The sequence below is a fragment of the Carcharodon carcharias genome, chromosome 15 (genome assembly GCF_017639515.1).
Source record: "Carcharodon carcharias isolate sCarCar2 chromosome 15, sCarCar2.pri, whole genome shotgun sequence".
NCBI classification, from domain to species: domain Eukaryota; kingdom Metazoa; phylum Chordata; class Chondrichthyes; order Lamniformes; family Lamnidae; genus Carcharodon; species Carcharodon carcharias.
The window spans coordinates 79,235,013-79,261,962 of NC_054481.1; the positions used below are offsets into that span (position 1 = coordinate 79,235,013).

Here is a 26,950-nt window from a genome sequence, read left to right on the forward strand (position 1 = left end):
AACAGAGTGGCACGCGAATTGGAGGAATGCATCTGGCTGCTCTCTGATGAAGTGGTGTTCACATGTACGCATATGGAGGTCCCCTTGGGAAGGATGTGGACGTCATAGAGACCCTGGTCCAGCAGAATGTGGAGATGCACGCATTGCGGGAGCCATGAGTGAGTTCCGGCAGTGGTGATGTGAGAGGAAAACGGGGCATCTTGATGTTCCTACAGCTGCTCCTTCCAGTCATGGAGTCAGGCCTGGGCCCTTGGACAGCCGAAGAGAGGAGGAGGGGCAGCTGGACACCCCTGGGTCATCCACTCAGGAATATCAGAAGCTGTCCTCTTCCTCTGATTCCCCTTTGCCTGTGACCCCCTCAACCTCATTCTTTGTCACTGCAGAGGGAGCAGCTGGTCCACAGGAGGACAGCCAGAGAAAGCTGGGGTCCTTGAGGCTTCAGCTCTCTAGAGGACCCACATCAAAGTTATCAGAGGCATCAGGGCCAACCATTGCACAGGCTGTCTCCACCCCTGCTGCGGATGTCAGGGCAGCACCTACAAGAAATGGTAGGCTTGGAAGTGTTAAGAATCTCTGATCACAAATAGTTGAACAGGTGGACACATTTTGTCACTTTATAATCAGAAAATGTATTCACTTTCACTGAATGATGTATAATGATGTCTTTCAGTTTCATTGACCGGCTTCACGAGTCCTCCCCCTGCATTTCCCTAACCCCCCACTAGCAGTTCAGCTGCACGCGGCTGGCCCATGAGTGATTCTGGAGGGAGATGTGTGTGTGTGACAGGGCCTGTTGGAGCCTTGTACAAGCCTATCCCAAGCATGTGGATCCTTCCTGCATCACACTCACCTCAATCTCTCAAGGATTTCAAATACTGCCTGTTGAGGTTTGCTTTCAGTTGTCTATCTGAGTTGACCTGCATCCCAATCCATTCACTGATCACATTCCCATGCAGTAGCTGTTCATGCCCAACACAAGGGTCCTTTCACTTTCAATTTTCCAGCTCCCTACCCTTACCTACCAGCCAGAACCCTTGTCTTTCTGAGATGTCCAAGTGAACGTGTATATTTCCTCCATTCCCGAGAATCCCACCCTCATCCACATTGACCTCCATGACCTCCTCCTTCCCACTTCCAAGGTCTGTGTCTGCCTCCGAGTTCCCACCAACTACCTTCACCGTCCCTTCTACCGTTACCATCACACCCTCACCCAACCACCTCATTCTGCCCTCTCTTATGCTCACATTGCCTCCCACCACACCCACTCTTATTTCACTCTCCAGAAGGCAGTCATCAACTCCACAGACCCCTCCCTTACACGGTCATCTGGATATTCCCACCCCCTTATTTCTTCCCCACCCTCTGCTGACTCCTTCCTCCGTCCTTACTCCTTCCTCCACCCTTACTCTTTCCTCCCCCTGGACTCTTTCCCCGTTACAAACTCCTTCCTCCCCACAGACTCCTTCCTCCCCTCAAGGTACTTCCCCCTCTGAACTCCGTCCCCCCTCCTAATTCCTTTCCTTACACCTTCCTCCTCCATTACACATAACTCCCCAGTTGCCGAATTCTCCCCCTTTAACCCTCCTCTATCTGCTCTCCCTCCCCCTGTCCCAACCACCCCCCTGACACCATCATTCCCCCCCAACGTGGGCAGTAAGTGTGATGTGGGGGATGATTCCTGCGAGCTCTGCTTATAATAATATGCAGAGGAATTAAAATGAGGTTCCTGATGTCCAGTGGTGGAAAAGGCAGCCCGCCATTGATGAGCAGAGCAGACAATCTCAAATTGGTTTCACGATGTCGCGAAACCAATTTTTGATCTCCGTGCCATATTGTCTACTCATGCTCGCCACGACACCTGATGCCAATGGGCATGGCAAATTCTGCCCTTAGTCTTTTTCTATTGCATGAAAGTAGTGAGTATTTCTTGCTTTTTAGACGAAGATTAGCAGTTTAGCAGTTTAACAATGGCTGACATACTTCACATCCAGATTAAACAGGGAAAGCTCATATCAGCAGTAATTTTGAAATAACCATTTTATTTTCCTTAAGATCCCATAAAAGAAGACATCTTCCTAAAAAGAAATAACTTAACCGAAACCAGGTGCAGTCAGCAATTACTAAGAATCTCTATCTGCTTTAGTAGTGTAGAAGTTATGTTTTATCATATCAGTCACTTGTTAATATTTCCTAAATGATGTACTTGGTGATAAGATATTGGAACTGATACAGACCTCTATGCTGGACGTGATGTTGTGATAACTGAGTCAGGGAGTATCGGAGTATTCTGTGACATAGTTAAGGATAGACCTGAGCTCCTGGAGTGGGAGACTGGAAGCCAGGATTCTTCCTGCGCATTTCCAGATAATCCTGTAAACCAACATCGATTTGCATAGGTGCTTCTGGCTAGACAGACAGCAGGAGGTTTGTTGTTTGTTTCAGTTGGCTAAACCCGAGAACACAACTGATGGTCTGTAATCTCTGAAAGCTATTAACCCCCACCAAATTCTCGGAATTTGGGTAGGGTGTGCGACATATTGAGCAAGCTAAAAATTGCACCTATGTGGATTTCTCAATATTTTGAGGATTGTTAAGCATGAGTCAGATGCCTAATGGACCAAAACACTTATTTTTTAAAATGTTAGACAGTTGAATTGTGTTTCTGCATTTGCTTAAGCTCTCTACAATAAATAACCCTAAAATTTACGGGATTCTGAAGGGCATAATTAAAACAGAGAGGGAGGAGAGGGACAGGGATTTAAGTCAGAAATCATTTTCATCAGGTTTCTATCAATTTGGACGACATGAGAAATTCCATTTAACTGGATCATGGCTGATTATCTTCTTCAACACCACTTTCCTGCACTATTCCTATATCCTTTGATATTATTGGTATCGCTAAACATATCGACCTTTACTTCAAACATACTCAATGACCGAGCCTCCACAGCTCTCTGGGGTTGCGAATTCCAAAGATTCACCACCCTCTGTCTGAAGAAATTCTTCCTCATCTCAGTCTTAAATGGCCTACCTCTTATTCTGAGACTTTGTCTCTGGTTCTAGACCCCCCAGCCAGGGGAAACATCCTTCCTGCACCTACCCTATTGAGCCCTGTAAGAATTTTGTACATACAAAATGAGACCACCTCCCATTCTTCTAGACTCCAGAAAATACAGGCCCAGCCTCCTCAATTCTGGTCCCGCCAGTGACACAAGCAACTGGCAATCAATTAAAGAGAAACTGATCAGATATCATCAGCAACAAAAACAGAATTACCTGGAAAAACTCAGCAGGTCTGGCAGCATCGGCGGAGAAGAAAAGAGTTGACGTTTCAAGCCCTCATGACCCTTCGACAGAACTTGAGTTCGAGTCCAAGAAAGAGTTGAAATATAAGCTGGTTTAAGGTGTGTGGGGGGGGCGGAGAGAGAGAGACAGAAGTGGAGGGGGGTGTGGTTGTAGGGACAAACAAGCAGTGATAGAAGCAGATCATCAAAAGATGTCAACAACAATAGAACAAAAGAACACATAGGTGTTAAAGTTGGTGATATTATCTAAACGAATGTGCTAATTAAGAATGGATAGTAAAAATAATGGAAATAGGTGGAAAAAGAAAAATCTATATAATTTATTGGAAAAAAAAGGAAGGGGGAAACAGAAAGGGTGTGGGGATGGGGGAGGGAGCTCACGACATAAAGTTGTTGAATTCAATATTCAGTCCGGAAGGCTGTAAAGTGCCCAGTCAGAAGATGAGGTGTTGTTCCTCCAGTTTGCGTTGGGCTTTTGTTTTATTGTTGTTGACACCTTTTGATGATCTGCTTCTATCACTGCTTGTTTGTCCCTACAACCATACCCCGCCTTCCACTTCTCTCTCTCTCTCTCCGCCCCCCCCCCCCCCCCCGCCTCCCCCCCCCCCCCCCACACACCTTAAACCAGCTTATATTTCAACTCTTTCTTGGACTCGAACTCAAGTTCTGTCGAAGGGTCATGAGGACTCGAAACGTCAACTCTTTTCTTCTCCGCCGATGCTGCCAGACCTGCTGAGTTTTTCCAGATAATTCTGTTTTTGTTTTGGATTTCCAGCATCCGCAGTTTTTTTGTTTTTATGTAGATATCATCAGCATTTCAATTGAGTAGCATCATTTAAAATTGATAGATGTGGATGCACAACCTGTTACCACCCTCAATCTACCCACCGAGAGTGCCATGTTGCCATTGTGAACTATTGCTGAATATCTGGGTGAGTGTTCAGTAGCACTTTGATAGCATAAGTGACCCTCTAATATTGAAATGACCCCATACCTGCTATTTGGAACAGGTTAAAGGCAAAACAGTGCTTCTGAAATTTCATGTCAATATGTTGAATTGTTAGGTGCTGCAACTTGGCATTTTTAAAGTGAATAGGGTTTACTGCTTTGGCCCTGCCTCAGGGTTGAGGACATGAAAAATGTTTATGGCCACTCCACAACCCATGGACAATCTGCCCCTCGACCCCCTAATCCATTAGACACCTACCACAACAGAGAAGGCTGGATCACTGCTCTCCTGTGTGCAAATCTGCAGTGTTGCTTGGAAATTCTTGTTCCAATGGAGGTGGGGACAGGGAGGTTGAGCTCCTTTGAGAGGATGCAGCTCACTACCCCTAGTGGGACCTTATTTTGGTGGAGAATCAAAGGCCCCATAGGCCAATGCGTTATTGTGCCTGATATTCCACTACCAAGTGCTTGAGAAGACAAATACTCATCCGTCCAAGCTCGGGGGAGGTTGCAGTTGCTGTCCTAGGCCATTGCATGCTCCTGGTAGGTTCTCAGTACAGAAGAAATTGAAGGTCAGCATCAAGTTGTAGAGGTCAGCACCAATCTCAGCTGCAGACCTGCAAACAGAAGACCAATAGGGTCAAAGAACTGGTATACATTTTGGAGTCATCTTGGGTCCACAGCTAAGCCCCCTCTTATCTAATGCCAGCATGAAAGGGTGCCTTGGACCTGGACATCAGAAGGCTGCAGTAAGAGGAAGTTAAGACAGGAAAGCTGGCAAACATCCAGCCCCACTCCTCCACCCCCCACTTCATTTGCACGGTATGAGACATATTCAAGTTTTCCACCCCCAAGAATGCTCCGGAATTCTCAGGGTTACATTTAAGGGATGAAGTCCTTAAAAAAAAAACACACATTTCCTTTCCCTGATCACAGAACTTTTCACTTGTATCGAAGGTGAATCCTGACATGGAATGCTTGGGGAAATAGCCATTTTCTGTGTTGCAGCTTTGATATATTTCTATTCTCTATCTTTCCTCAGGATTGGATATTTCCCAGGCAGTCAGGAGAGTCAGCTCCATGAGATGTGTAAGGTGGTGAAAGTCTATGCTTAGATCTCATTAAAGTCAATGTAAATGAAATAATTCTAGCTTTTCTTGTTTTAGGTGAAAAGTGCCGGAATTTTATTGATCTGGCTCCTGCGTCTGAGAGAAGTGAGTAACAAAACAGAACAGAAAATTCCACACTCAGAGGTCTAACCTTTTAATTGAAACTAGAAATTAACTTGATTTAAGGAAAATGTTTCACACATCGCTAAACTATTTATACATTCAACACTCACCTTGAACAATACCATGTATGCAACTAACAACATGTAACAAGTAAATGAAAACGGAAAGTTTTGGAAAAACCCAGCAGGTCTGGCAGCATCTGTGGAGAGAGAAACAGAGTTAACATTTCAAGCCCAATATGACTTTTCTTCAGAACTGAAGTGATTTCCAAAGAAGAGTCACATTGGACTCAAAATGTTACCTCTATTTCTCTCTCTACAGATGCTGCCAGACCTAGGTTTTTCCAGAACTTTCTGGGCGGAATTTTGTGGCCCCATTGCGGTGGGGACAGGCCAGAAAATGCAATGGGCCTTTCAAAAGTCCACTGACTATGATGGGACCCGAAAATCCCACCGGGCAGGAAGAGCCATAAAATCCTGCCCTCTGTTTTTATTTCAGATCTCCAGCATCTGCAGTACTTTGCTTTTATTATATGAAATGTAAAGTCAAGAAAACTTTGAACTGAACTATCAGTGAGAAAAATTTAGTATTAAGGCCCTAAAATTATTCTGTAAGATACAGGCCTCGATTTGGTTGTGAAAATGACAGTGAAACTAACAGCGTTCGCCATCATTACTCCATTGGAACTGTCTGCAACTTTGGGAGTTTAGACATACTGAGAATCCAGGGTGTCAGCCATGGCTCCGTTGGTATCACCCTCAGCCCTGAATTACAAGGTTCTGGGTTCAAGGGCTTGAGCACAAAAATCTTGGCTGACACTCCTGTACAGTACTGAGAGAGTGCTGCACAGTTGGAGGTGTTTGGTTTAAGGTCTCATCCAAAAGGCCTGCATGGGTGGGTGTAAAGAATCCCATGATGCTATTTCAAAGATGAGCAGGGGAGCTCTCCCCAGTGCCCTGGCCAACATTTATCCCTCAATCAACACCACAAAAACAGATAATCTCATCATTATATCACATTGCTGTTTGTGGGAGCTTCCTGTGCACATATTAGCTGCTGAGTTTCCTACATGACAACCATTACTAGACTTCAAAACAAAGTCCTTCATTGGTTGTACTTTGAGATACCTAGTGGTCATAAAAATTACATAACTTCAGTAAGTGTATGCTCTTACCCAGGATGCTGTAGAGTTTCCCAAAGACTGAAGTTCCCATTGTAATCATGAATAGATGAAAGAAAACTTACACACTGAGGCTAACTGTGAAAACCCTGGAAAAAGTTGCAACTTGTTGAATGAGGTCTAATGGGTTTGTAATGGTGTATTAACGCCATAATTACTATTACTACCTGACCTTAAAAAGCTAATTTTATATTAGTAGAATGTCAGAATTTTTTCCAAATGATAAAGCAAACTACATATTTTTAAAAACATATTTTTGTGAGAGTTTGTTTATCTTTAGTTTAGGTTCAATCTTATTACAATTACATGCATTTTGCTACCTAAAAATTTAATTAAAAGTGGAGGTTTTCCAATGTTTGTAACTTCTTGGTTTGTTGTGAGTGAATGCTTCAATGTAATTGGTCACCCATGCTTGCTGACATCACTGCTGCAGCATGGCTGGAGACTCCCTTAACTTGGCACCAGGTTTAAACTGGTGTCTGTATAAGGGAAAATTCCTGTTTAATTTTAACAGGCAATCTTCTTCAAGGTTAGCATTGAATGCTCATGTTTCACCGCTGATAACAAATCTGGGTCATTATCATATAATCATAAACATCTAACAAATTTGACTGAAATTGTTCTTCCTGCTTTCTCAGTGGAGGGATTAAGCTTTTCTGTGGGGATAAGTGAAAAGAGCAATTTCAGTTAAAGACATTGAATATTTGGACACTGGTATCTCACAGTTTAATTTCAGAGCCTGAGGAACCTCATTGAAATGCGCAAGAATATTCTGTTGATGCAGCGTGAATTCAAAACTCAAAATGCAAACTGCAATCTACACTTGATGTATAATAAGTTTGGTGTGGTCATTTCAAGAATTTTAAGAAGTGAAGATAAGGCAAAAATGTCCAGATTTCCAAAGATGAATTTATAAAGAGCCTATCAGGTCAAATGTCCCTGCATCTTCAAGAATACTCCTTCTAAAATTTAACCGAACTACAAGAAGAGCTGTGAAAATGGCTCGATTATGGTGAATTTCTAGATAGCTTTATGGGGGCCGAGCCTTTGTACACCTGAACACCATTGGTGTAAGAGCCTGGGACTGTGGGGAGACTTCCTATGTTGAGAGGCTCTCTCTAGCTCGCTCTCAAGGGAATCCATCAAAAATCCATGGGGGTGAACTCCACCTTCAAATCAAAATGGCCCCACCCGAGACCCCACAACTCACAGGGTCAGGGGAAGGTCCAGTAATAAAAATGGGCACATGCACAATTAATAGTAAATCACAAGTGACCTTATTGGAGGGCATGAGGGGCCAGGTCCTGCCCTAGCAATATCTTGCAGCTCTCATGCAACTGAGACCTTCCCTACTGTTTCTGGGTCCTGTCCCAATCTGCAGTGCCTCCTACTAAAGTAATCTAATGCAAATAAATGAAAATTATGGTAGCCTGGCTCCTTAGCCTAATGGAATCAATCTTTTACCATGATAACTCATGATGAAACCGTCAAAGCGGTGGAAGTTATACATCTTAGCGTAGTAAAGTTACACGATAGTAAAGAACCAAAGAATTGTCTATTACTAAGATTACTTCCATCCTGTGTGGGTCACCCTGAATGAGTTAAAATCTCCACTAACAATTTAAGACCACAAGGAAAGACAAACCAATCTCAGTAGAGATACTGATGAAGGTGCTGCAATATGAGTATCTAATACCAGTTTAATGGATTTTGATGCTGTTCTACACTTTCACCAGTGAAGTTCATACAAGTTTCAAATTTCAAAGTCTGATTTGTAGCAATGGGTAAATATCCTCACCAGTCATTCTGAGCTGTCACTCTGACCCGCCACTCTGTCCCGCCTCCTTGACCTGCCACTCTGACCTGTCATACTGACGAGCCACTGTGACCTGTCACCCTGATCTGCGACACTGACTTAGCATTCTGACCTGCAACTCTGCCCTTTCACCTTGACCAGCCACTCTGACCTGTCACTCTGACCTGTCAGTCTGACCAGCCACTCTGACCAGCCAGTCTGACCAGCCACTCTGATCAGCCACTCTCACCTGTCATTCTGACCTCCAACCTGACCTGCCACTCGGACCAGGCACTCTGAACAGTCACCCTGACCAGCCACTCTGACCAGCCGCTCTGACCTGTCACTCTGACCTGTCACTCTGACCAGCCACTCTGACCAGCCACTCTGACCAGCCACTCTGACCAGCCGCTCTGACCTGTCACTCTGACCTGTCACTCTGACCAGCCACTCTGATCAGCCACTCTGACCAGCCACTCTGACCAGCCACTCTGAACTGTCACCCTGACCAGCCACTGTGACCTGCTACTCTGACCTGTCACTCTGACCTGCCACTGTGACCAGTCAATCTGACCATCTACTCTGACCAGTCACCCTGACCAGCTACTCTGACCAGCCGCTCTGACCAGCCACTCTGACCCGCCACTCTGATCGGTCACCCTGACCTGCCACCGTGACCCGCCACTCTCACCTGTCATTCTGACCTCCCAACCTGACCTGCCACTAGACCAGGCACTCTGAACAGCCGCTCTGACCTGCCACTCTGACCAGCCACTCTGAACTGTCACCCTGACCTGCCATTTTGACCTGCCACTCTGACCTGCTACTCTGACCAGCCACTCTGACCAGCAACTGTGACCTGTCACTCAGCCCTGCCACTCGACCTGTCGCTCGAACCACCTACTCTTACCTGTCACTCTGACATGCCACTTTGACCTGCCACTCAGACCAACCGCTCTGACCTGCCACTCTGACCTCTCAATCTGACCAGCCACTCTAACCTGTTCTGCTGACCTGCCACTCAGACCAACCACTCTGACCTGCCTAACTGACCTGCCACTCGGACCTGCCACTCGGACCTGCTACTCGGACCTGCCACTTGGACCTGCCAATCTGACCTGCCACTCTGACCAGGCACTGTGACCTTTCACTGTGACCTGTCACCCAGCCCTGCCACTCGACTTGTCGCTCGAACCACCTACTTTTGCCTGTCAAACTGACCTGTTACTCTGACCAGCCATGTGACCTGTCATTCTGTCCAGCCACTGTGACCTGTCAGCTTGACCAGCCTCTCTGACCTGTCACCCTGACCAGCCACTCTGTCCAGCCACTCTGTCCAGCCACTCTGTCCAACCACCCTGACTGCCACCCTGACCTGCCACTCTGACCTGCCACTCTGACCAGTCTCTCTGACCAGCCACTGTGACCTTTCACTGTGACCTGTCACCCAGGCTTGCCACTCGACCTGTCGCTTGAATCAAACTGACCTGTCACACTGACCAGCCATGTGACCTGTCATTCTGTCCAGCCACTGTGACCTTTACCCTTGACCAGCCTCTCTGACCTGTCACCCTGACCAGCCACTCTGACCAGCCACTCTGACCAGCCACTCTGACCAGCCACTCTGAACTGTCACCCTGACCAGCCACTCTGACAACCAGTCTGACCTGCCACTCAGACCAGCCACTCTGACCTGCCACTCTGCCCAGCAATTGAGACCTTTCACTGTGACCTGTCACCCAGCCCTGACACTCGACCTGTCGCTCGAACCACCTACTCTTACCTGTCAAATTGACCTGTCACTCTGACATGCCACTCTGACCCGCCACTCAGACCAACCACTCTGACCTGTCTAACTGACCTGCCACTCGGACCTGCCAATCTGACCAGCCACACTGACCTGCCACTCTGACCAGCCACTGTGACCTTTCACTGTGACCTGTCACCCAGCCCTGCCACTCGACCTGTCGCTTGAAACGCCCACTCTTGCCTGTCAAACTGACCTATCACTCTGACCAGCCTCTCTCGCCAGCCACTCTAAGCTGTCATTCTGACCAGCCACTGTGACCTTTCACCTTGACCAGCCGCTCTGACCTGCCCTGACCAGCCACTCTGACCAGGCCACTCTGACCTGCCTCTCTGACCAGCCACTGTGACCTGTCACTCTGAACAGGCATTGTGACCTGTCACTCTGAACAGGCATTGTGACCTGTCACTCTGACCTGTCACTCTGACCAGCCACTCTGACCAGCCACACTCACCTGTCATTCTGACATCCCAACCTGACCTGCCACTCGGACCAGGCACTCTGACCAGCTGCTCTGACCTGTCTCTCTGACCAGCCGCTCTGACCTGTCACACTGACCAGCCACTGTGACCTGTCAATCTGACTAGCCACTTTGACCTGTCCTGCTGACCTGCCACTCTGACCTGCCAATCTGACCAGCCACTCTGACCAGCCACTGTGACCTTTCACTGTGACCTGTCACCCAGCCCAGCCACTCGACCTGTCGCTCGAACCACCGACTCTTGCCTGTCAAACTGACCTTTCACTCTGACCAGCCACTGTGACCAACAATCTGATCTTCCACTCTGACTAGCCACTCTGAACCGCCACTCTGTCCAGCCACTTTGTCCAGCTACTCTGACCTGTCACTCTGAACAGCCACTGTGACCTGACACTCTTACCTCCCACTCTGAACTGCCACTCGGACTTGTCACTCTGACAAACCACTCTGACCATCGGCTGTGACCTGTCACTCTGACCAGCCACTGTGACCGTCCACTCTGACCTGCCACTGTGACCAGTCAATCTGACCTTCTACTCTGACCCGCCACTCTGTCCAGCCACTTTGTCCAGCTACACTGACCTATCACTCTATCCAGCAACTGTGACCGGCCACACTGACCTGCCACTGAGACCTGCCACACGGACCAGCCACACTGACCTGCTACTCTGACCTGTCACTCTCTACTGCCATTCTGACCAGCCGCTCTGACCTGTCACTCTGACCTGTCCTGTTGACCTGCCACTCAGACCAGCCACTCTGAACTGTCTCACTGACCTGCCACTCTGTCCTGCCAATCAGACCTGTCACCCTGACCTGTAACCCTGACCTGCCACCCTGACCTGCCACTCTGACCTGTCGCTCCATTCAGGCACGCTCTCCTGTCCTGCTGACCTCCCACTCAGACCAGGAACTCTGACCTGTCTCACTGACCTGCCACTCGGACCTGCCAATCTGACCTGCCATTCTGACCAGCCACTGTGACCTGCCACTCTGAACTGCCACAGTGACCTGTCATCTTGACCAGCTACTTTGACCTGTCAATCTGACCAGCCACTGTGACCTGACCCTTTGATCTGCCACTGTGACCAGCCAATATGACCAGCCACTCTGACCAACCACTCTGACAAGCTGATCTGACCAAAAACTCTAACCAGCCACTTGGAACTATCACTCTGACCTGTCCCTCTGACCTGTCCCTCTGACCTGTCACTCTGACCTGTCACTCTGAACTATCAACCTGACCAGCCACTCTGATCTGCTACTCTGACCTGTCACACTAACAACCAGTCTGACCTGTCACTCTGACCTGCCACTGTCAATCTGACCTTCTACATTGACCTGCCAATCTGTCCAGCCACTCTGACGAACCACTCTGACCTGTCAATCTGACCTCCCACACTGACCTGCCACTCGGACTTGTCACTCTGACAAACCACTCTGACCATCGGCTGTGAGCTGTCACTCTGACCAGCCACTCTGACCTGTCATTCTGACCTTACATTCTGACCTCCCACCCTGACCTGGCACTCGGACCAGCCACTCTGACCTGCTATCTGACCTGCTACTCTGACCAGCCACTCTCACCTGCCACTCTGACCAGCCGCTCTGACCTGTCCTGCTGACCTGCCACTCAGACCAGCCACTCTGACCAGCCACTCTGACCTGCTACTCTGACCTGCTACTCTGACCTGCCACTCTGATCTGTCACTCTGACCTGCCACTCTGACCTGCCACTCTGACCTGCCACTCTGACCTGTCCTGCTGACCTGCCACTCAGATCAACCACTCGGACCAGCCACTCGGTCCTGCTACTCTGACCTGCTACTCTGACCTGCCACTCTGACCTGTCCTGCTGACCTGCCACTCAGACCAGCCACTCTGACCTGTCTCACTGACCTGCCACTCAGACCTGCCAATCTGACCTGCCACTCTGTCCTGCCAATATGACCTGCGACTCTGACCTCCCACTATGACCTGTCACTGTGACCATTCACTCTGACCTGTCACTCTGACCAGCCACTCTGGCCTCTCACTCTGACCTGTCACTCTGACCAGCCACTCTGGCCATCCACTCTGACCATCCACTCTGACCAGCCACTCTGACCATCCACTCTGACCATTCGCTCTGACCAGCCGCTCTGACCATCCACTCTGACCATTCGTTCTGACCAGTGACTCTGACCAGACACTCTGACCACTCTCTCTGACCAATCAATCTGACAAGCCACACTGACCTGCCACTCTGTCCTGTCAATCTGACCTGCGACCCTGACCAGCCACTGTGACCTGTCATCCTGACCAGCCAGTGTGACCTTCCACTCTGTCCAGTCACTTTGAGCTGCTACTCTGACCAGTCTCTCTGACCTTGCCAGTCACTTTGACCTGCCCCCCAAAACCAGCCACTCTGACCTGCCACTCTGACCTTACCAGTCACTCTGACCTTCCACTCTGACCTGCCACTCTGACCATCCACTCTGAGCTGCCAATTGGACCAGCAACTCTGACCTTTCACTCTGACCTGCCACTACGACCTGTCACTCTGACCATCTACTCTGACCTGCAAGTCGGACCAGACACTCTGACCAGCCATTCTGACCAATCACTCTGACCAGCCACTCGAACCTGTCGCTTTGACCAGCCACTCAGAACATCCACTGTGACATGTCTTTCTGACCAGCCTCTCTGGCCTGTCAATCTGACCTGCGACCCTGACCAGCCACTGTGACCTGTCGTCCCGACCAGCCAGTGTGACCTTCCACTCTGTCCAGTCACTTTGATCTGCTACTCTGACCAGCCTCTCTGACCTTACCAGTCACTTTGACCTGCCCCCAAAACCAGTCACTCTGACCTGCCACTCTGACCTGCCATTCTGACCATCCATTCTGACCAGCCACTCTGAGCTGCCAATTGGACCAGCAACTCTGACCTTTCACTCTGACCTGCCACTACGACCTGTCACTCTGACCAGCTACTCTGACCTGCAAGTCGGACCAGACACTCTGACCAGACACTCTGACCAGACACTCTGACCAGCCACTCTGACCAGCCATTCTGACCAATCACTCTGACCAGCCACTCTGACCAGCCACTCGAACCTGTCGCTTTGACCAACCACTCAGAACATCCACTGTGACATGTCTTTCTGACCAGCCTCTCTGGCCTGTCACTGTGACCTGTCACTCTGACCAGCCACTCTGACCTGTCACTCAGACCAGCCACTCTGACAGCCACTCTGACTTCTAGTTCTAACCAGCCACTCTGACCAGCCACTCTGACCAGCCACTCTGACCAGCCACTCTGACCAGCCACTCTGACCAGCCAATCTGACCTGTCACTCTGACCTGTCCTGTTGACCTGCCACTCAGACCAGCCACTCTGAACTGTCTCACTGACCTGCCACTCTGTCCTGCCAATCTGACCTGCCACTCTGAACGGACACGCTGACCTGTCACACTGACCTGTCACCCTGACCTGTCACCCTGACCTGCCACTCTGACCCGCCACTCTGACCTGTCGCTCCATTCAGCCACGCTCTCCTGTCCTGCTGACCTGCCACTCAGACCAGCCACTCTGACCTGTCTCACTGACCTGCCACTCGGACCTGCCAATCTGACCTGCCATTCTGACCAGCAACTGTGACCTGCCATTCTGAACTGCCACTGTGACCTCTCATCTTGACCAGCTACTTTGATCTGTCGATCTGACCAGCCACTGTGACCTGACCCTTTGATCTGCCACTTTGACCAGCCAATATGACCAGCCACTCTGACCAACCACTCTGACAAGCTGATCTGACCAAAAACTCTAACCAGCCACTTGGAACTATCACTCTGACCTGTCCCTCTGACCTGTCACTCTGACCTGTCTCTCTGAACTATCACTCTGACCAGCCACTCTGATCTGCTACTCTGACCTGTCACACTGACAACCAGTCTGACCTGTCACTCTGACCTGCCACTGTCAATCTGACCTTCTGCTTTGACCTGCCAATCTGTCCAGCCACTCTGACGAACCACTCTGACCTGTCACTCTGACCTCCCACTCTGACCTGCCACTCGGACTTGTCACTCTGACAAACCACTCTGACCATCGGCTGTGAGCTGTCACTCTGACCAGCCACTGTGACCAGCCACTGTGACCTGTCACCCTGACCTGTCACCCTGACCTGTCACCCTGACCTGTCACCCTGACCTGGCACTCTGACCTGCCACTCTGACCTGTCACCCTGACCTGTCACCCTGACCTGTCATTCGGACCAGCCACTCTGACCTGCTACTCTGACCTGCTACTCTGACCTGCAACTCTCACCTGCCACTCTGACCAGCCGCTCTGATCTGTCACTCTGACCTGCCACTCAGACCAGCCACTCTGACCTGTCTCACTGACCTGCCACTCGGACCTGTCACTCTGACCTGTCACTCTGACCTGTCACTCTGACCAGCCACTCTGACATCTCACTCTGACCTGTCACTCTAACCATCCGCTCTGACCAGCCACTCTGACCATCCACTCTGACCATCCGCTCTGACCAGTGACTCTGACCAGACACTCTGACCACTCACTCTGACAAGCCACTCTGACCTGTCACTCTGTTCTGTCAATCTGACCTGTGACCCTGACCAGCCACTGTGACCTGTCATCCTGACCAGCCAGTGTGACCTTCCACTCTGTCCAGTCACTTTGAGCTGCTACTCTGACCAGCCTCTCTGACCTTACCAGTCACTTTGAACTGCCCCCAAAACTTGCCACTCTGACCTGCCACTCTGACCTTACCAGTCACTCTGACTTCCCACTCTGACCATCCACTCTGACCATCCACTCTGAGCTGCCAATTGGACCAGCAACTCTGACCTTTCACTCTGACCTGTCACTACGACCTGTCACACTGACCAGCTACTCTGACCTGCAAGTCGGACCAGACACTCTGACCAGACACTCTGACCAGCCATTCTGACCAATCACTCTGACCAGCCACTCTGACCAGCCACTCGAACTTGTCGCTTTGACCAGCCACTCAGAACATCCACTGTGACATGTCTTTCTGACCAGCCTCTCTGGCCTGTCACTGTGACCTGTCACTCTGACCAGCCACTCTGACCTGTCACTCAGACCAGCCACTCTGACCAGCCACTCTGACCAGCCAATCTGACCTGTCACTCTGACCAGCCACTCTGACCTGTCACACTGTTCCAGCCAATCTGACCAGCGAATCTGACCAGCGAATCTGACCTGTCACTCCTACCTGTCACTCCTACCTGTCACTCTGACCTGTCACTCTGACCTGTCACTCTGACCTGTCACTCTGACCTCTCACTCTTACCAGTCACTCTGACCTGTCACTCTGACCTGTCATCCTGACCAGCCACCCTGACCAGCCACCCTGACCAGCCACTCTGACCTGCCACTCTTTCCTGCCACTCTGAGCTGTGAATCATACCTGCAATCCTGACCTGCCAATGTGACCTGTCACCCTGACCTGTCATCCTGACCTGTCACCCTGACCTGTCACCCTGACCTGCCACTCTGACCTCTCATCTGACCTGCCATTCTGAACTGCCACTCTGACCTCTCACTCTGACCTGCCACTCTGACTTCTCATCTGATAAGCCAGTCTGACCTCTCAACTGACCTGTCACTCTGACCTGTCACTCTGAACTATCACCCTGACCAGCCACTCTGACCTGCTACTCTGACCTGTCACACTGACAACCAGTCTGACCTGTCACTCTGACCTGCCACTGTCAATCTGACCTTCTACTTTGACCTGCCAATCTGTCCAGCCACTCTGACGAATCACTCTGACCTGTCACTCTGACCTCCCACTCTGACCTGCCACTCGGACTTGTCACTCTGACAAACAACTCTGACCATTGGCTGTGAGCTGTCACTCTGACCAGCCACTGTGACCTGTCACCCTGACCTGTCACCCTGACCTGTCACCTTGATCTGCCACTGTGACCTGTCATTCTGACCTCCCACCCTGACCTGGCACTCGGACCAGCCACTCTGACCTGCTACTCTGACCTGCTACTCTGACCTGCCACTCTCACCTGCCACTCTGACCAGCCACTCTGACCTGTCCTGCTGACCTGCCACTCAAATCAGCCACTCGGACCAGCCACTCGGTCCTGCTACTCTGACCTGCTACTCTGACCTGCCACTCTGAGCTGTCCTGCTGACCTGCCACTCAAATCAGCCACTCGGACCAGCCACTCGGTCCTGCTACTCTGACCTGCTACTCTGACCTGCCACTCTGACCTGTCCTGCTGACCTGCCACTCAGACCAGCCACTCTGACCTGTCTCACTGACCTGCCAATCGGATCTGCCAATCTGACCTGCCACTCTTTCCTGCCAATATGACCTGCGACTCTGACCTCCCACTGTGACCTGTCACTGTGACCATTCACTCTGACCTGTCACTCTGACCAGCCACTCTGGCCAGCCACTCTGACCATCCACTCTGACCAGCCACTCTGACCATTCGCTCTGACCATTCGCTCTGACCAGCCGCTCTGGCCATCCACTCTGACCATTCACTCTGACCATCCACTCTGACCATCCACTCTGACCATCCGCTCTGACCAGTGACTCTGACCAGACACTCTGACCACTCACTCTGACCAATCACTCTGACAAGCCACTCTGACCTGCCACTCTGTCCTGTCAATCTGACGAGCCAGTGTGACCTTCCACTCTGTCCAGTCACTTTGATCTGCTACTCTGACCAGCCTCTCTGACCTTACCAGTCACTTTGACCTGCCCCCAAAACCAGTCACTCTGACCTGCCACTCTGACCTGCCATTCTGACCATCCATTCTGACCAGCCACTCTGAGCTGCCAATTGGACCAGCAACTCTGACCTTTCACTCTGACCTGCCACTACGACCTGTCACTCTGACCAGCTACTCTGACCTGCAAGTCGGACCAGACACTCTGACCAGACACTCTGACCAGACACTCTGACCAGCCACTCTGACCAGCCATTCTGACCAATCACTCTGACCAGCCACTCTGACCAGCCACTCGAACCTGTCGCTTTGACCAACCACTCAGAACATCCACTGTGACATGTCTTTCTGACCAGCCTCTCTGGCCTGTCACTGTGACCTGTCACTCTGACCAGCCACTCTGACCTGTCACTCAGACCAGCCACTCTGACAGCCACTCTGACTTCTAGTTCTAACCAGCCAGTCTGACCAGCCACTCAGACCAGCCAATCTGACCAGCCACTCTGACCAGCCAATCTGACCTGTCACACTGTTCCAGCCATCTGACCAGCGAATCTGACCAGTGCATCTGACCTGTCACTCTGACCTGTCACTCTGACCTGTCACCCTGACCTGTCACTCTTACCAGTCACTCTGACCTGCAAGTCTGAACAGTACTCTGACCTCTCATCTGACCTGCCACTCTGACCAGCCACTGTGACCTGTCACTCTGACCAGCCAATATGACCAGCTAATCATACCTGTCAATGTGACCTGTCAATCTGACCTGTCACTCTAACCTGTCAATCTGTCCAGTCACTCTGACCAGCCACTCTGACCATCCACTCTGACCAGCCACTCTGGCCTGTCACCCTGACCTGTGAATCTGACCTGCAACCCACACCCGCCACTGTGACCTCTCACCCTGACCTGTCACCCTGACCATTCACTCTGACCAGCCACGCTGACCTGCCACTCTGATCTGTCAATCTGATCTGCGACCCTGATCTGACACTCTGACCTGTCACCCCGACCAGCAAGTGTGACCTGCCACTCTGACCAGTCACTTTGATCTGCCACTCTGACCAGCCACTCTGACCTTACCAGTCACTTTGACCTGTCCCTCCGACCAGTTACTCTGACCAGCCACTCTGACCTGACCCTCCGACCTGCCGCTCCAACATGTCACTTTGACCAGCCACTCAGAACATCCACTGTGATCTGTCTTTCTGACAAGTTTCTCTGACCTGTCACTGTGACCGGTCACTCTGACCAGCCACTCTGACCAGCCGCACTGACCTGACCAGTCACTTTGATCTGCCACTCTGACCGGCCTCTCTGACCTTACCAGTCTCTTTGACCTGTCCCTCCAACCTGTTACTCTGACCAGCCACTCTGATCTGCCACTCTGACCATTCACTATGACCTGCCAATCTGACCTGCCACTCTGACAATTCACACTGACCAGCCACTCTAACCAGCCACTCTGGCCAGTCACTCAGACCAGCCACTCTGACTATTCACTCTGACCAGCCGCTCTGACCATCCACTCTGACCTGCCACTCTGACCAGTCCCTCAGACCATTCACTCTGACCTGCCACTCTGACCTGCCAATCTGACCATTCAAACTGACCTGCCACTGTGACCTGCCACTGTGACCATTCACTCTGACCTGTCACTCTGACCTGTCACTCTGACCAGCCACTCTGGCCAGCCACTCTGACCATCCACTCTGACCATCTGCTCTGACCAGTGACTCTGACCAGTGACTCTGACCAGACACTCTGACCACTCTCTCTGACCAATCAATCTGACAAGCCACTCTGACCTGCCACTCTGTCCTGTCAATCTGACCTGCGACCCTGACCAGCCACTGTGACCTGTCGTCCCGACCAGCCAGTGTGACCTTCCACTCTGTCCAGTCACTTTGAGCTGCTACTCTGACCAGCCTCTCTGACCTTACCAGTCACTTTGACCTGCCCCCAAAACCTGCCACTCTGACCTGCCATTCTGACCTTACCAGTCACTCTGACCATCCACTCTGACCATCCACTCTGACCATCCACTCTGACCATCCACTCTGAGCTGCCAATTGGACCAGCAACTCTGACCTTTCACTCTGACCTGCCACTACGACCTGTCACTCTGACCATCTACTCTGACCTGCAAGTTGGACCAGACACTCTGACCAGACACTCTGACCAGCTGCTCTGACCATCCACTCTGACCATTCACTCTGACCAGCCACTCTGACCATCCACTCTGACCATTCGCTCTGACCAGCGACTCAGACCTGCCACTCTGACCTGTCAATCTGACCTGCGACCCTGACCAGCCAGTGTGACCTGTCACCCCGAACAGCCAGTGTGACCTGCCACTCTGACCTGTCACATAGAGCTGCTACTCTGACCAGCCTCTCTGACCTTACCAGTCACTTTGACCTGTCCCTCCAACCTGTTATTCTGACCAGCCACTCTGACCTTACCAGTCACTCTGACCTCCTACTCTGACCTGCCACTCTGACCATCCATTCTGACCAGCCACTCTGAGCTGCCAATCGGACCAGCAACTCTGACCTTTCACTCTGACCTGTCACTACGACCTGTCACTCTGACCAGCTACTCTGACCTGCAAGTCGGACCAGCCACTCTGACCAGCCATTCTGACCAGCCATTCTGACCAACCAATCTGACCAGCCACTCTGACCAATCACTCTGACCAGCCACTTGAACCTGTCACTTTGACCATCCACTCAGAACATCCACTGTGACATGTCTTTCTGACCAGCCTCTCTGGCCTGTCACTTTGACCAGCCACTCTGACAGCCACTCTGACTTCTAGTTCTAACCAGCCACTCTGACCAGCCACTCTGACCAGCCAATCTGACCTGTCACTCTGACCAGCCACTCTGACCTGTCACACTGTTCCAGCCAATCTGACCAGCGAATCTGACCTGTCACCCTGACCTGTTACCCTTACCTGCCACTCTGAGCTCTCATCTGACCTGCCACTCTGAACTGCCACTCTGACCAGCCACTCTGACCAGCCACTCTCACCTGCCTCTCTGTCCTGTCACTCTGACCTGTCACTCTGACCTCTCACTCTGACCTGTCACTCTGACCTGCTACTCTGACCTGCCACTCTGACCAGCCTCTCTGTCCTGTCAATCTGACCTGTCACTCTGACCTGCAAGTCTGAACAGTCACTCTGACCTCTCATCTGACCTGGCACTCTGAACTGCCTCTCTGACCAGCCACTCTGACCTGCCACTCTGACCAGCCACTCTGACCTGCCAATGTGACCCGCCACTCTGACCTATCAATCTGACCTGCCACTCTGACCTGTCAATCTGTCCAGTCACTCTGACCAGCCACTCTCACCTGCCTCTCTGACCTCTCACTCTGACCTGCCACTCTGACATCTCATCCGATAAGCCAGTCTGACCTCTCAACTGACCTGGCACCCTGACCTGTGACCCTGACCTGTCACTCTGACCTCTCAACTGACTTGCCACTCTGACCAGCCTCTCTCACTTGTCACTCTGACCTGTCACTCTGACCTGCAAGTCTGAACAGTCACTCTGATCTCTCATCTGACCTGTCACTCTGATCTCCCAATCTCACCTGCCACTCTGACCAGCCACTCTAACCAGCTACTCTGACCTGCCACTCTGACCTGCCACTCTGACCTGTCACACTGACCAGCCATCTGACCTGGCAACCCGACTAGACACTGTGACCTGACACTCTGACCAGTCACTTTGATCTGCCACTCTGACCAGCCACTCTGACCTGACCAGTCACTTTGTTCTGCCACTCTGACCTGCCGCTCGAACATGTCGCTTTAACCAGCCACTCTGAACAGCAACTCTGACCTGTCACACTGTCCAACCAGTCGGACCAGCCAATCTCACCTGTCAATCTGACCGGTCAATCTGACCTGTCACTCTGACCTGTCACTCTGACTTGTCACTCTGACCAGCCACTCTGACCAGCCACTCTGACCTGTCACCCTGATCTGTCACCCTGACCTGTCACGCTGACCTGTCACTCTGACCTGACACTTTCACCTCTCTTTCTCACCTGCCTCTCTGACCCGTCACTCTGACCCATCACCCTGACCAGCCACTCTGACCAGCTACTCTGACCAACCAATATGACCAGCCACTCTGACCTATCAATCTGACCTGCCACTCTGACCTGTCAATCTGTCCAGTCACTCTGACCAGCCACTCTCACCTGCCTCTCTGACCTCTCACTCTGACCTGCCACTCTGACATCTCATCTGATAAGCCAGTCTGACCTCTCAACTGACCTGGCACCCTGACCTGTGACCCTGACCTGTCACTCTGACCTCTCAACTGACTTGCCACTCTGACCAGCCTCTCTCACTTGTCACTCTGACCTGTCACTCTGACCTGCAAGTCTGAACAGTCACTCTGACCTCTCATCTGACCTGTCACTCTGACCTCCCAATCTCACCTGCCACTCTGACCAGCCACTCTGACCAGCTACTCTGACCTGCCACTCTGACCTGCCACTCTGACCTGTCACACTGACCAGCCATCTGACCTGGCAACCCGACTAGACACTGTGACCTGACACTCTGAGCAGTCACTTTGATCTGCCACTCTGACCAGCCACTCTGACCTGACCAGTCACTTTGTTCTGCCACTCTGACCTGCTGCTCGAACATGTTGCTTTAACCAGCCACTCTGAACAGCAACTCTGACCTGTCACACTGTCCAACCAGTCGGACCAGCCAATCTCACCTGTCAATCTGACCTGTCACTCTGACTTGTCACTCTGACCAGCCACTCTGACCAGCCACTCTGACCAGCCACTCTGACCTGTCACCCTGATCTGTCACCCTGACCTGTCACGCTGACCTGTCATTCTGACCTGACACTTTCACCTCTCTCTCTCACCTGCCTCTCTGACCCGTCACTCTGACCCATCACCCTGACCTGCCACTCTGACCAGCCACTCTCACCTTACCAGTCACAATGACCTGTCCCTCCGACCTGTTACTCTGACCAGACACTCTGTCCTGCCACTCTGACCTGACCCTCTGACCTGCCGGTAGAACCTGTCGCTTTGACCAACCACTCAGAACATCCACTGTGATCTGTCTTTCTGACCAGCTTCTCTGACCTGTCACTGTGACCAGTCACTCTGAACAGCCACTCTGACCTCCAATCTGATCAGCCACTCTGACCTGTCACTCTGACCTCTCACTCTGACCTGTCACTCTGACCTGCCAATCTGACCAGACACTCTGGCCTGCCACTCTGACCAGCCACGCTGACCATCCACTCTGACCTGTCACTGTGACCGGTCACTCTGACCAGCCACTCAGACCTGCCATTCTGACCATCCACTCTGACCTGCCACTCTGACCAATCACTCTGACCAGCCACTTGAACCTGTCGCTTTGACCATCCACTCAGAACATCCACTGTGACATGTCTTTCTGACCAGCCTCTCTGGCCTGTCACTCTGACCAGCCACTCAGACCTGCCATTCTGACCATCCACTCTGACCTGCCACTCTGACAATCCACTCTGACCATCCACTCTGACCATTCAAACTGACCTGCCACTCTGACCTTCAACTCTGAACAGCCAGTCTGACCTCCAATCTGATCAGCCACTCTGACATGTCTCACTGACCTCTCACTCTGACCTGTCGCTCTGACTGCTTACTCTGACCTCTCACTCTGACCTCTCATTCTGACCAGCCAATCTGACCTGTCACTCTGACCTGTCACTCTGACCTGTCATTCTGACCTGTCACTCTGACCTCTCACTTTGACCTGCCACTCTGACCTGTCACTCTGACCTGTCACTCTGAACTGTCACTCTGACCAGCCAGGCTGACCATTCACTCTGACCATCCACTCTGACAACCCGCTCTTACCATCCTCTCTGACCTGCCACTCTGACCTGCCACTCTGACCTGCCACTCTGACCAGCCACTCTGATCAGCCACTCTAACAATCCACTCTGACCTGCCACTCTGACCATCCACAATGACCTGCCACTCTGACCTGCCACTCTGACCATTCACAAAGACCTGCCACTCTGACCAGCTACTCTGACCATCCACACTGACCATTCACTCTGAACAGCCGCTCTGACCATTCACACTGACCTTCCACTTTGAACAGTCACTCTGGCCAGCCACTCTGGCCAGCCACTCGGACCAGCCACTCTGACCATTCACTCTGACCAGCTGCTCTGACCAGCCACTCTGACCAGCCACTCTGACCTTACCAGTCACTCTGACCTGCCACTCTGACCTGCCACTCTGACCTGCCACTCTGACCATCCACTCTGACCATCCACTCTGACCATCCACTCTGACCAGCCATTCTGAGCTGCCAATCGGACCAGCCACTCTGAACAGCCACTCTGACCTGCCACTGTGACCTGTCACTCTGACCAGCTACTCTGACCTGCAAATCGGAGCAGACACTCTGACCAGCCACGCTGACCAGCCACTCAGAACATCCACTCGAACCGGTCGCTTTGACCAGCTACGCAGAACATCCACTGTGACCTGTCATTCTGACCAGCCTCTCTGGCCTGTCATTCTGACCTGTCACCCTGACCAGCAATTGTGACCTGCCACTCTGACCAGTCACTTTGATCTGCCACTCTGACCAGCAACTCTGACCTTACCAGTCACTTTGACCTGTCCCTCCGACCTGTTACTCTGACCAGCCACTCTGACCTGACCCTCTGACCTGCCGCTCCAACATGTCACTTTGACCAGCCACTCAGAACATCCACTGTGATGTCTTTCTGACCAGCTTCTCTGACCTGTCACTGTGACCGGTCACTCTGACCAGCCACTCTGTCCTGCCTCTCTGACCATCCACTCTGACGTGCCACTCTGACCTGCCACTCTGAGCATTCAAACTGACCTGCCACTCTGACCTCCAATCTGATCAGCCACTCTGACCTGTCTCTCTGTCATCTCTCTCTGACCTGTCGCTCTGAATGCTTACTCTGACCTCTCACTCTGACCTCTCACTCTGACCTCTCACTCTGACCTCTCACTCTGACCAGCCACTCTGACCTGCCACTCTGACCTGTCACTCTGACCTGTCACTCTGACCAGACACTCTGACCTGTCACTCTGACCTGTCACTCTGACCAGCCAGTCTGATCATTCACTCTGACCAGCCACTCTGACCTGTCTCTCTGACCTGTCACTCTGACCTGTCACTCTGACCAGCCACTCTGACCTGTCACTCTGACCTGTCACTCTGACCTGCCACTCTGACCAGCCAGTCTGATCATTCACTCTGACCATCCACTCTGACCATTCACTCTGACCACCCGCTCTGCATCCACTCTGACCTGTCAATCTGACCAAACACTCTGGCCAGCCACTCTGACTAGCCACTGTGACCTGTCGCACTGACCAGCCACTCTGGCCAGCCAATCTGACCAACCACTGTGACCTGTCACACTGACCAGCCACTCTGGCCAGCCAATCTGACCAACCACTGTGACCTGCCACTCTGACCAGCCACTCTGGCCAGCCACTCTGACAATCCACTCTGACCAGCCACTCTGCCCATTCACTGTGATCTGCCACTCTGACCATTCACTCTGACCTGCCACTGTGACCTGTCACTCTGACCAGCAACTCTGACCAGCAACTCTGACCAGCCACTCTGGCCAGCCACTCTGACCAGCCACTCTGACCATACACTCTGACCAGCGCCTCTAATCATTCACTCTGACCTGCCACTGTGACCTGCCACTCTGACCACTCACTCTGACCATTCACTCTGACCAGCCACTCTGGCCAGCCACTCTAACCTGCCACTCTGACCATCCACTCTGACCTGCCAATCTGACCATCCAATCTGACCTGCCACTGTGACCATCCAATGTGACCTGCCACTCTGACCTATCACTCTGACCTGCCACTCTGACCAGCCACTCTGACCATCTACTCTGACCAGCCACTCTGACCATCCACTCTGACCATTCGCTCTGACCAGCGACTCTGACCTGCCACTCTGACCTGTCAATCTGACCTGCGACCCTGACCAGCCACTGTGACCTGTCACCCCGAACAGCCAGTGTGACCTGCCATTCTGACCTGTCACATAGAGCTGCTACACTGACCAGCCACACTGACCTGACCAGTCTCTTTGATCTGCCACTCTGACCAGCCTCTCTGACCTTAACAGTCACTTTGACCTGTCCCTCCAACCTGTCACTCTGACCAGCCACACTGACCGGACCAGTCACTCTGACTTTCCACTCTGACCTGCCACTCTGACGATCCACTCTGACCAGCCATTCTGAGCTGTCAATCGGACCAGCCACTCTGACCTGTCACTCTGACCAGCTACTCTGACCTGCAAATCGGACCAGACACTCTGACCAGCCACGCTGACCAGCCACTCTGACAATCCACTCTGACCTGCCACTGTGACCTGCCACTCTGACCATTCACTCTGATCTGCCACTCTGACCATTCACAATGACCTGCCACTCTGGCCAGCTACTCTGGCCAGCTACTCTGGCCAGCCACTCTGACCAGCTACTCTGACCATCCACACTGACCATTCACTCTGAACAGCCGCTCTGACCATCCACTCTGACCTTTCACTCTGACCATTCACTCTGACCAGCCACTCTGACCATTCGCTCTGACCAGCGACTCTGACCTGCCACTCTGACCAATCACTCGGACCAGCCACTCTGATCTGCCACTCTGACCAGTAAATCTGACCTGCGACCCTGACCAGCCACTGTGACCTGTCACCCCGACCAGCCAGTGTGACCTGCCACTCTGACCAGTCACTTTGAGCTGCTACTCTGACCAGCCACACTGACCTGACCAGTCACTTTGATCTGCCACTCTGACCTTACCAGTCACTTTGACCTGTCCCTCCAACCTGTTACTCTGACCATCCACTCTGACCTTACCAGTCACTTTGACCAGCCACTCTGACCAGCCCCTCTGACCTGTCACTCTGATCTGCCACTGTGACCTGTCACTCTGACCAGCTTCTCTGACCTGCAAATCGGACCAGCCACTCTGACCAGCCACTCTGACCATCTACTCTGACCAGCCACTCTGACCATCCACTCTGACCTTTCACTCTGACCAGCTGCTCTGACCATCCACTCTGACCATTCACTCTGACCAGCCGCTCTGACCATCCACTCTGACCATTCGCTCTGACCAGCGACTCAGACCTGCCACTCTGACCTGTCAATCTGACCTGCGACCCTGACCAGCCAGTGTGACCTGTCACCCCGAACAGCCAGTGTGACCTGCCACTCTGACCTGTCACATAGAGCTGCTACTCTGACCAGCCACACTGACCTTACCAGTCACTTTGATCTGCCACTCTGACCAGCCACTCTGACCTTACCAGTCACTCTGACTTTCCACTCTGTCCAGCCACTCTGAGCTGCCAATCGGACCAGCCACTCTGACCTGTCACTCTGACCTGC

At 51.8% G+C, this 26,950-nt stretch overlaps 1 protein-coding gene across 1 annotated transcript in view; it reads left to right on the plus strand.

Moving 5' to 3' along the window:
- gsg1l (gsg1-like) overlaps positions 1-26,950 on the plus strand; it is a 508,795-nt gene that overhangs the window by 124,599 nt on the left and 357,246 nt on the right. The window contains exon 2 of the mRNA XM_041207077.1: positions 5,420-5,467. Coding sequence (XP_041063011.1) covers positions 5,420-5,467 — 48 coding nt within the window. The remainder of the gene's footprint in view (positions 1-5,419; positions 5,468-26,950) is intronic.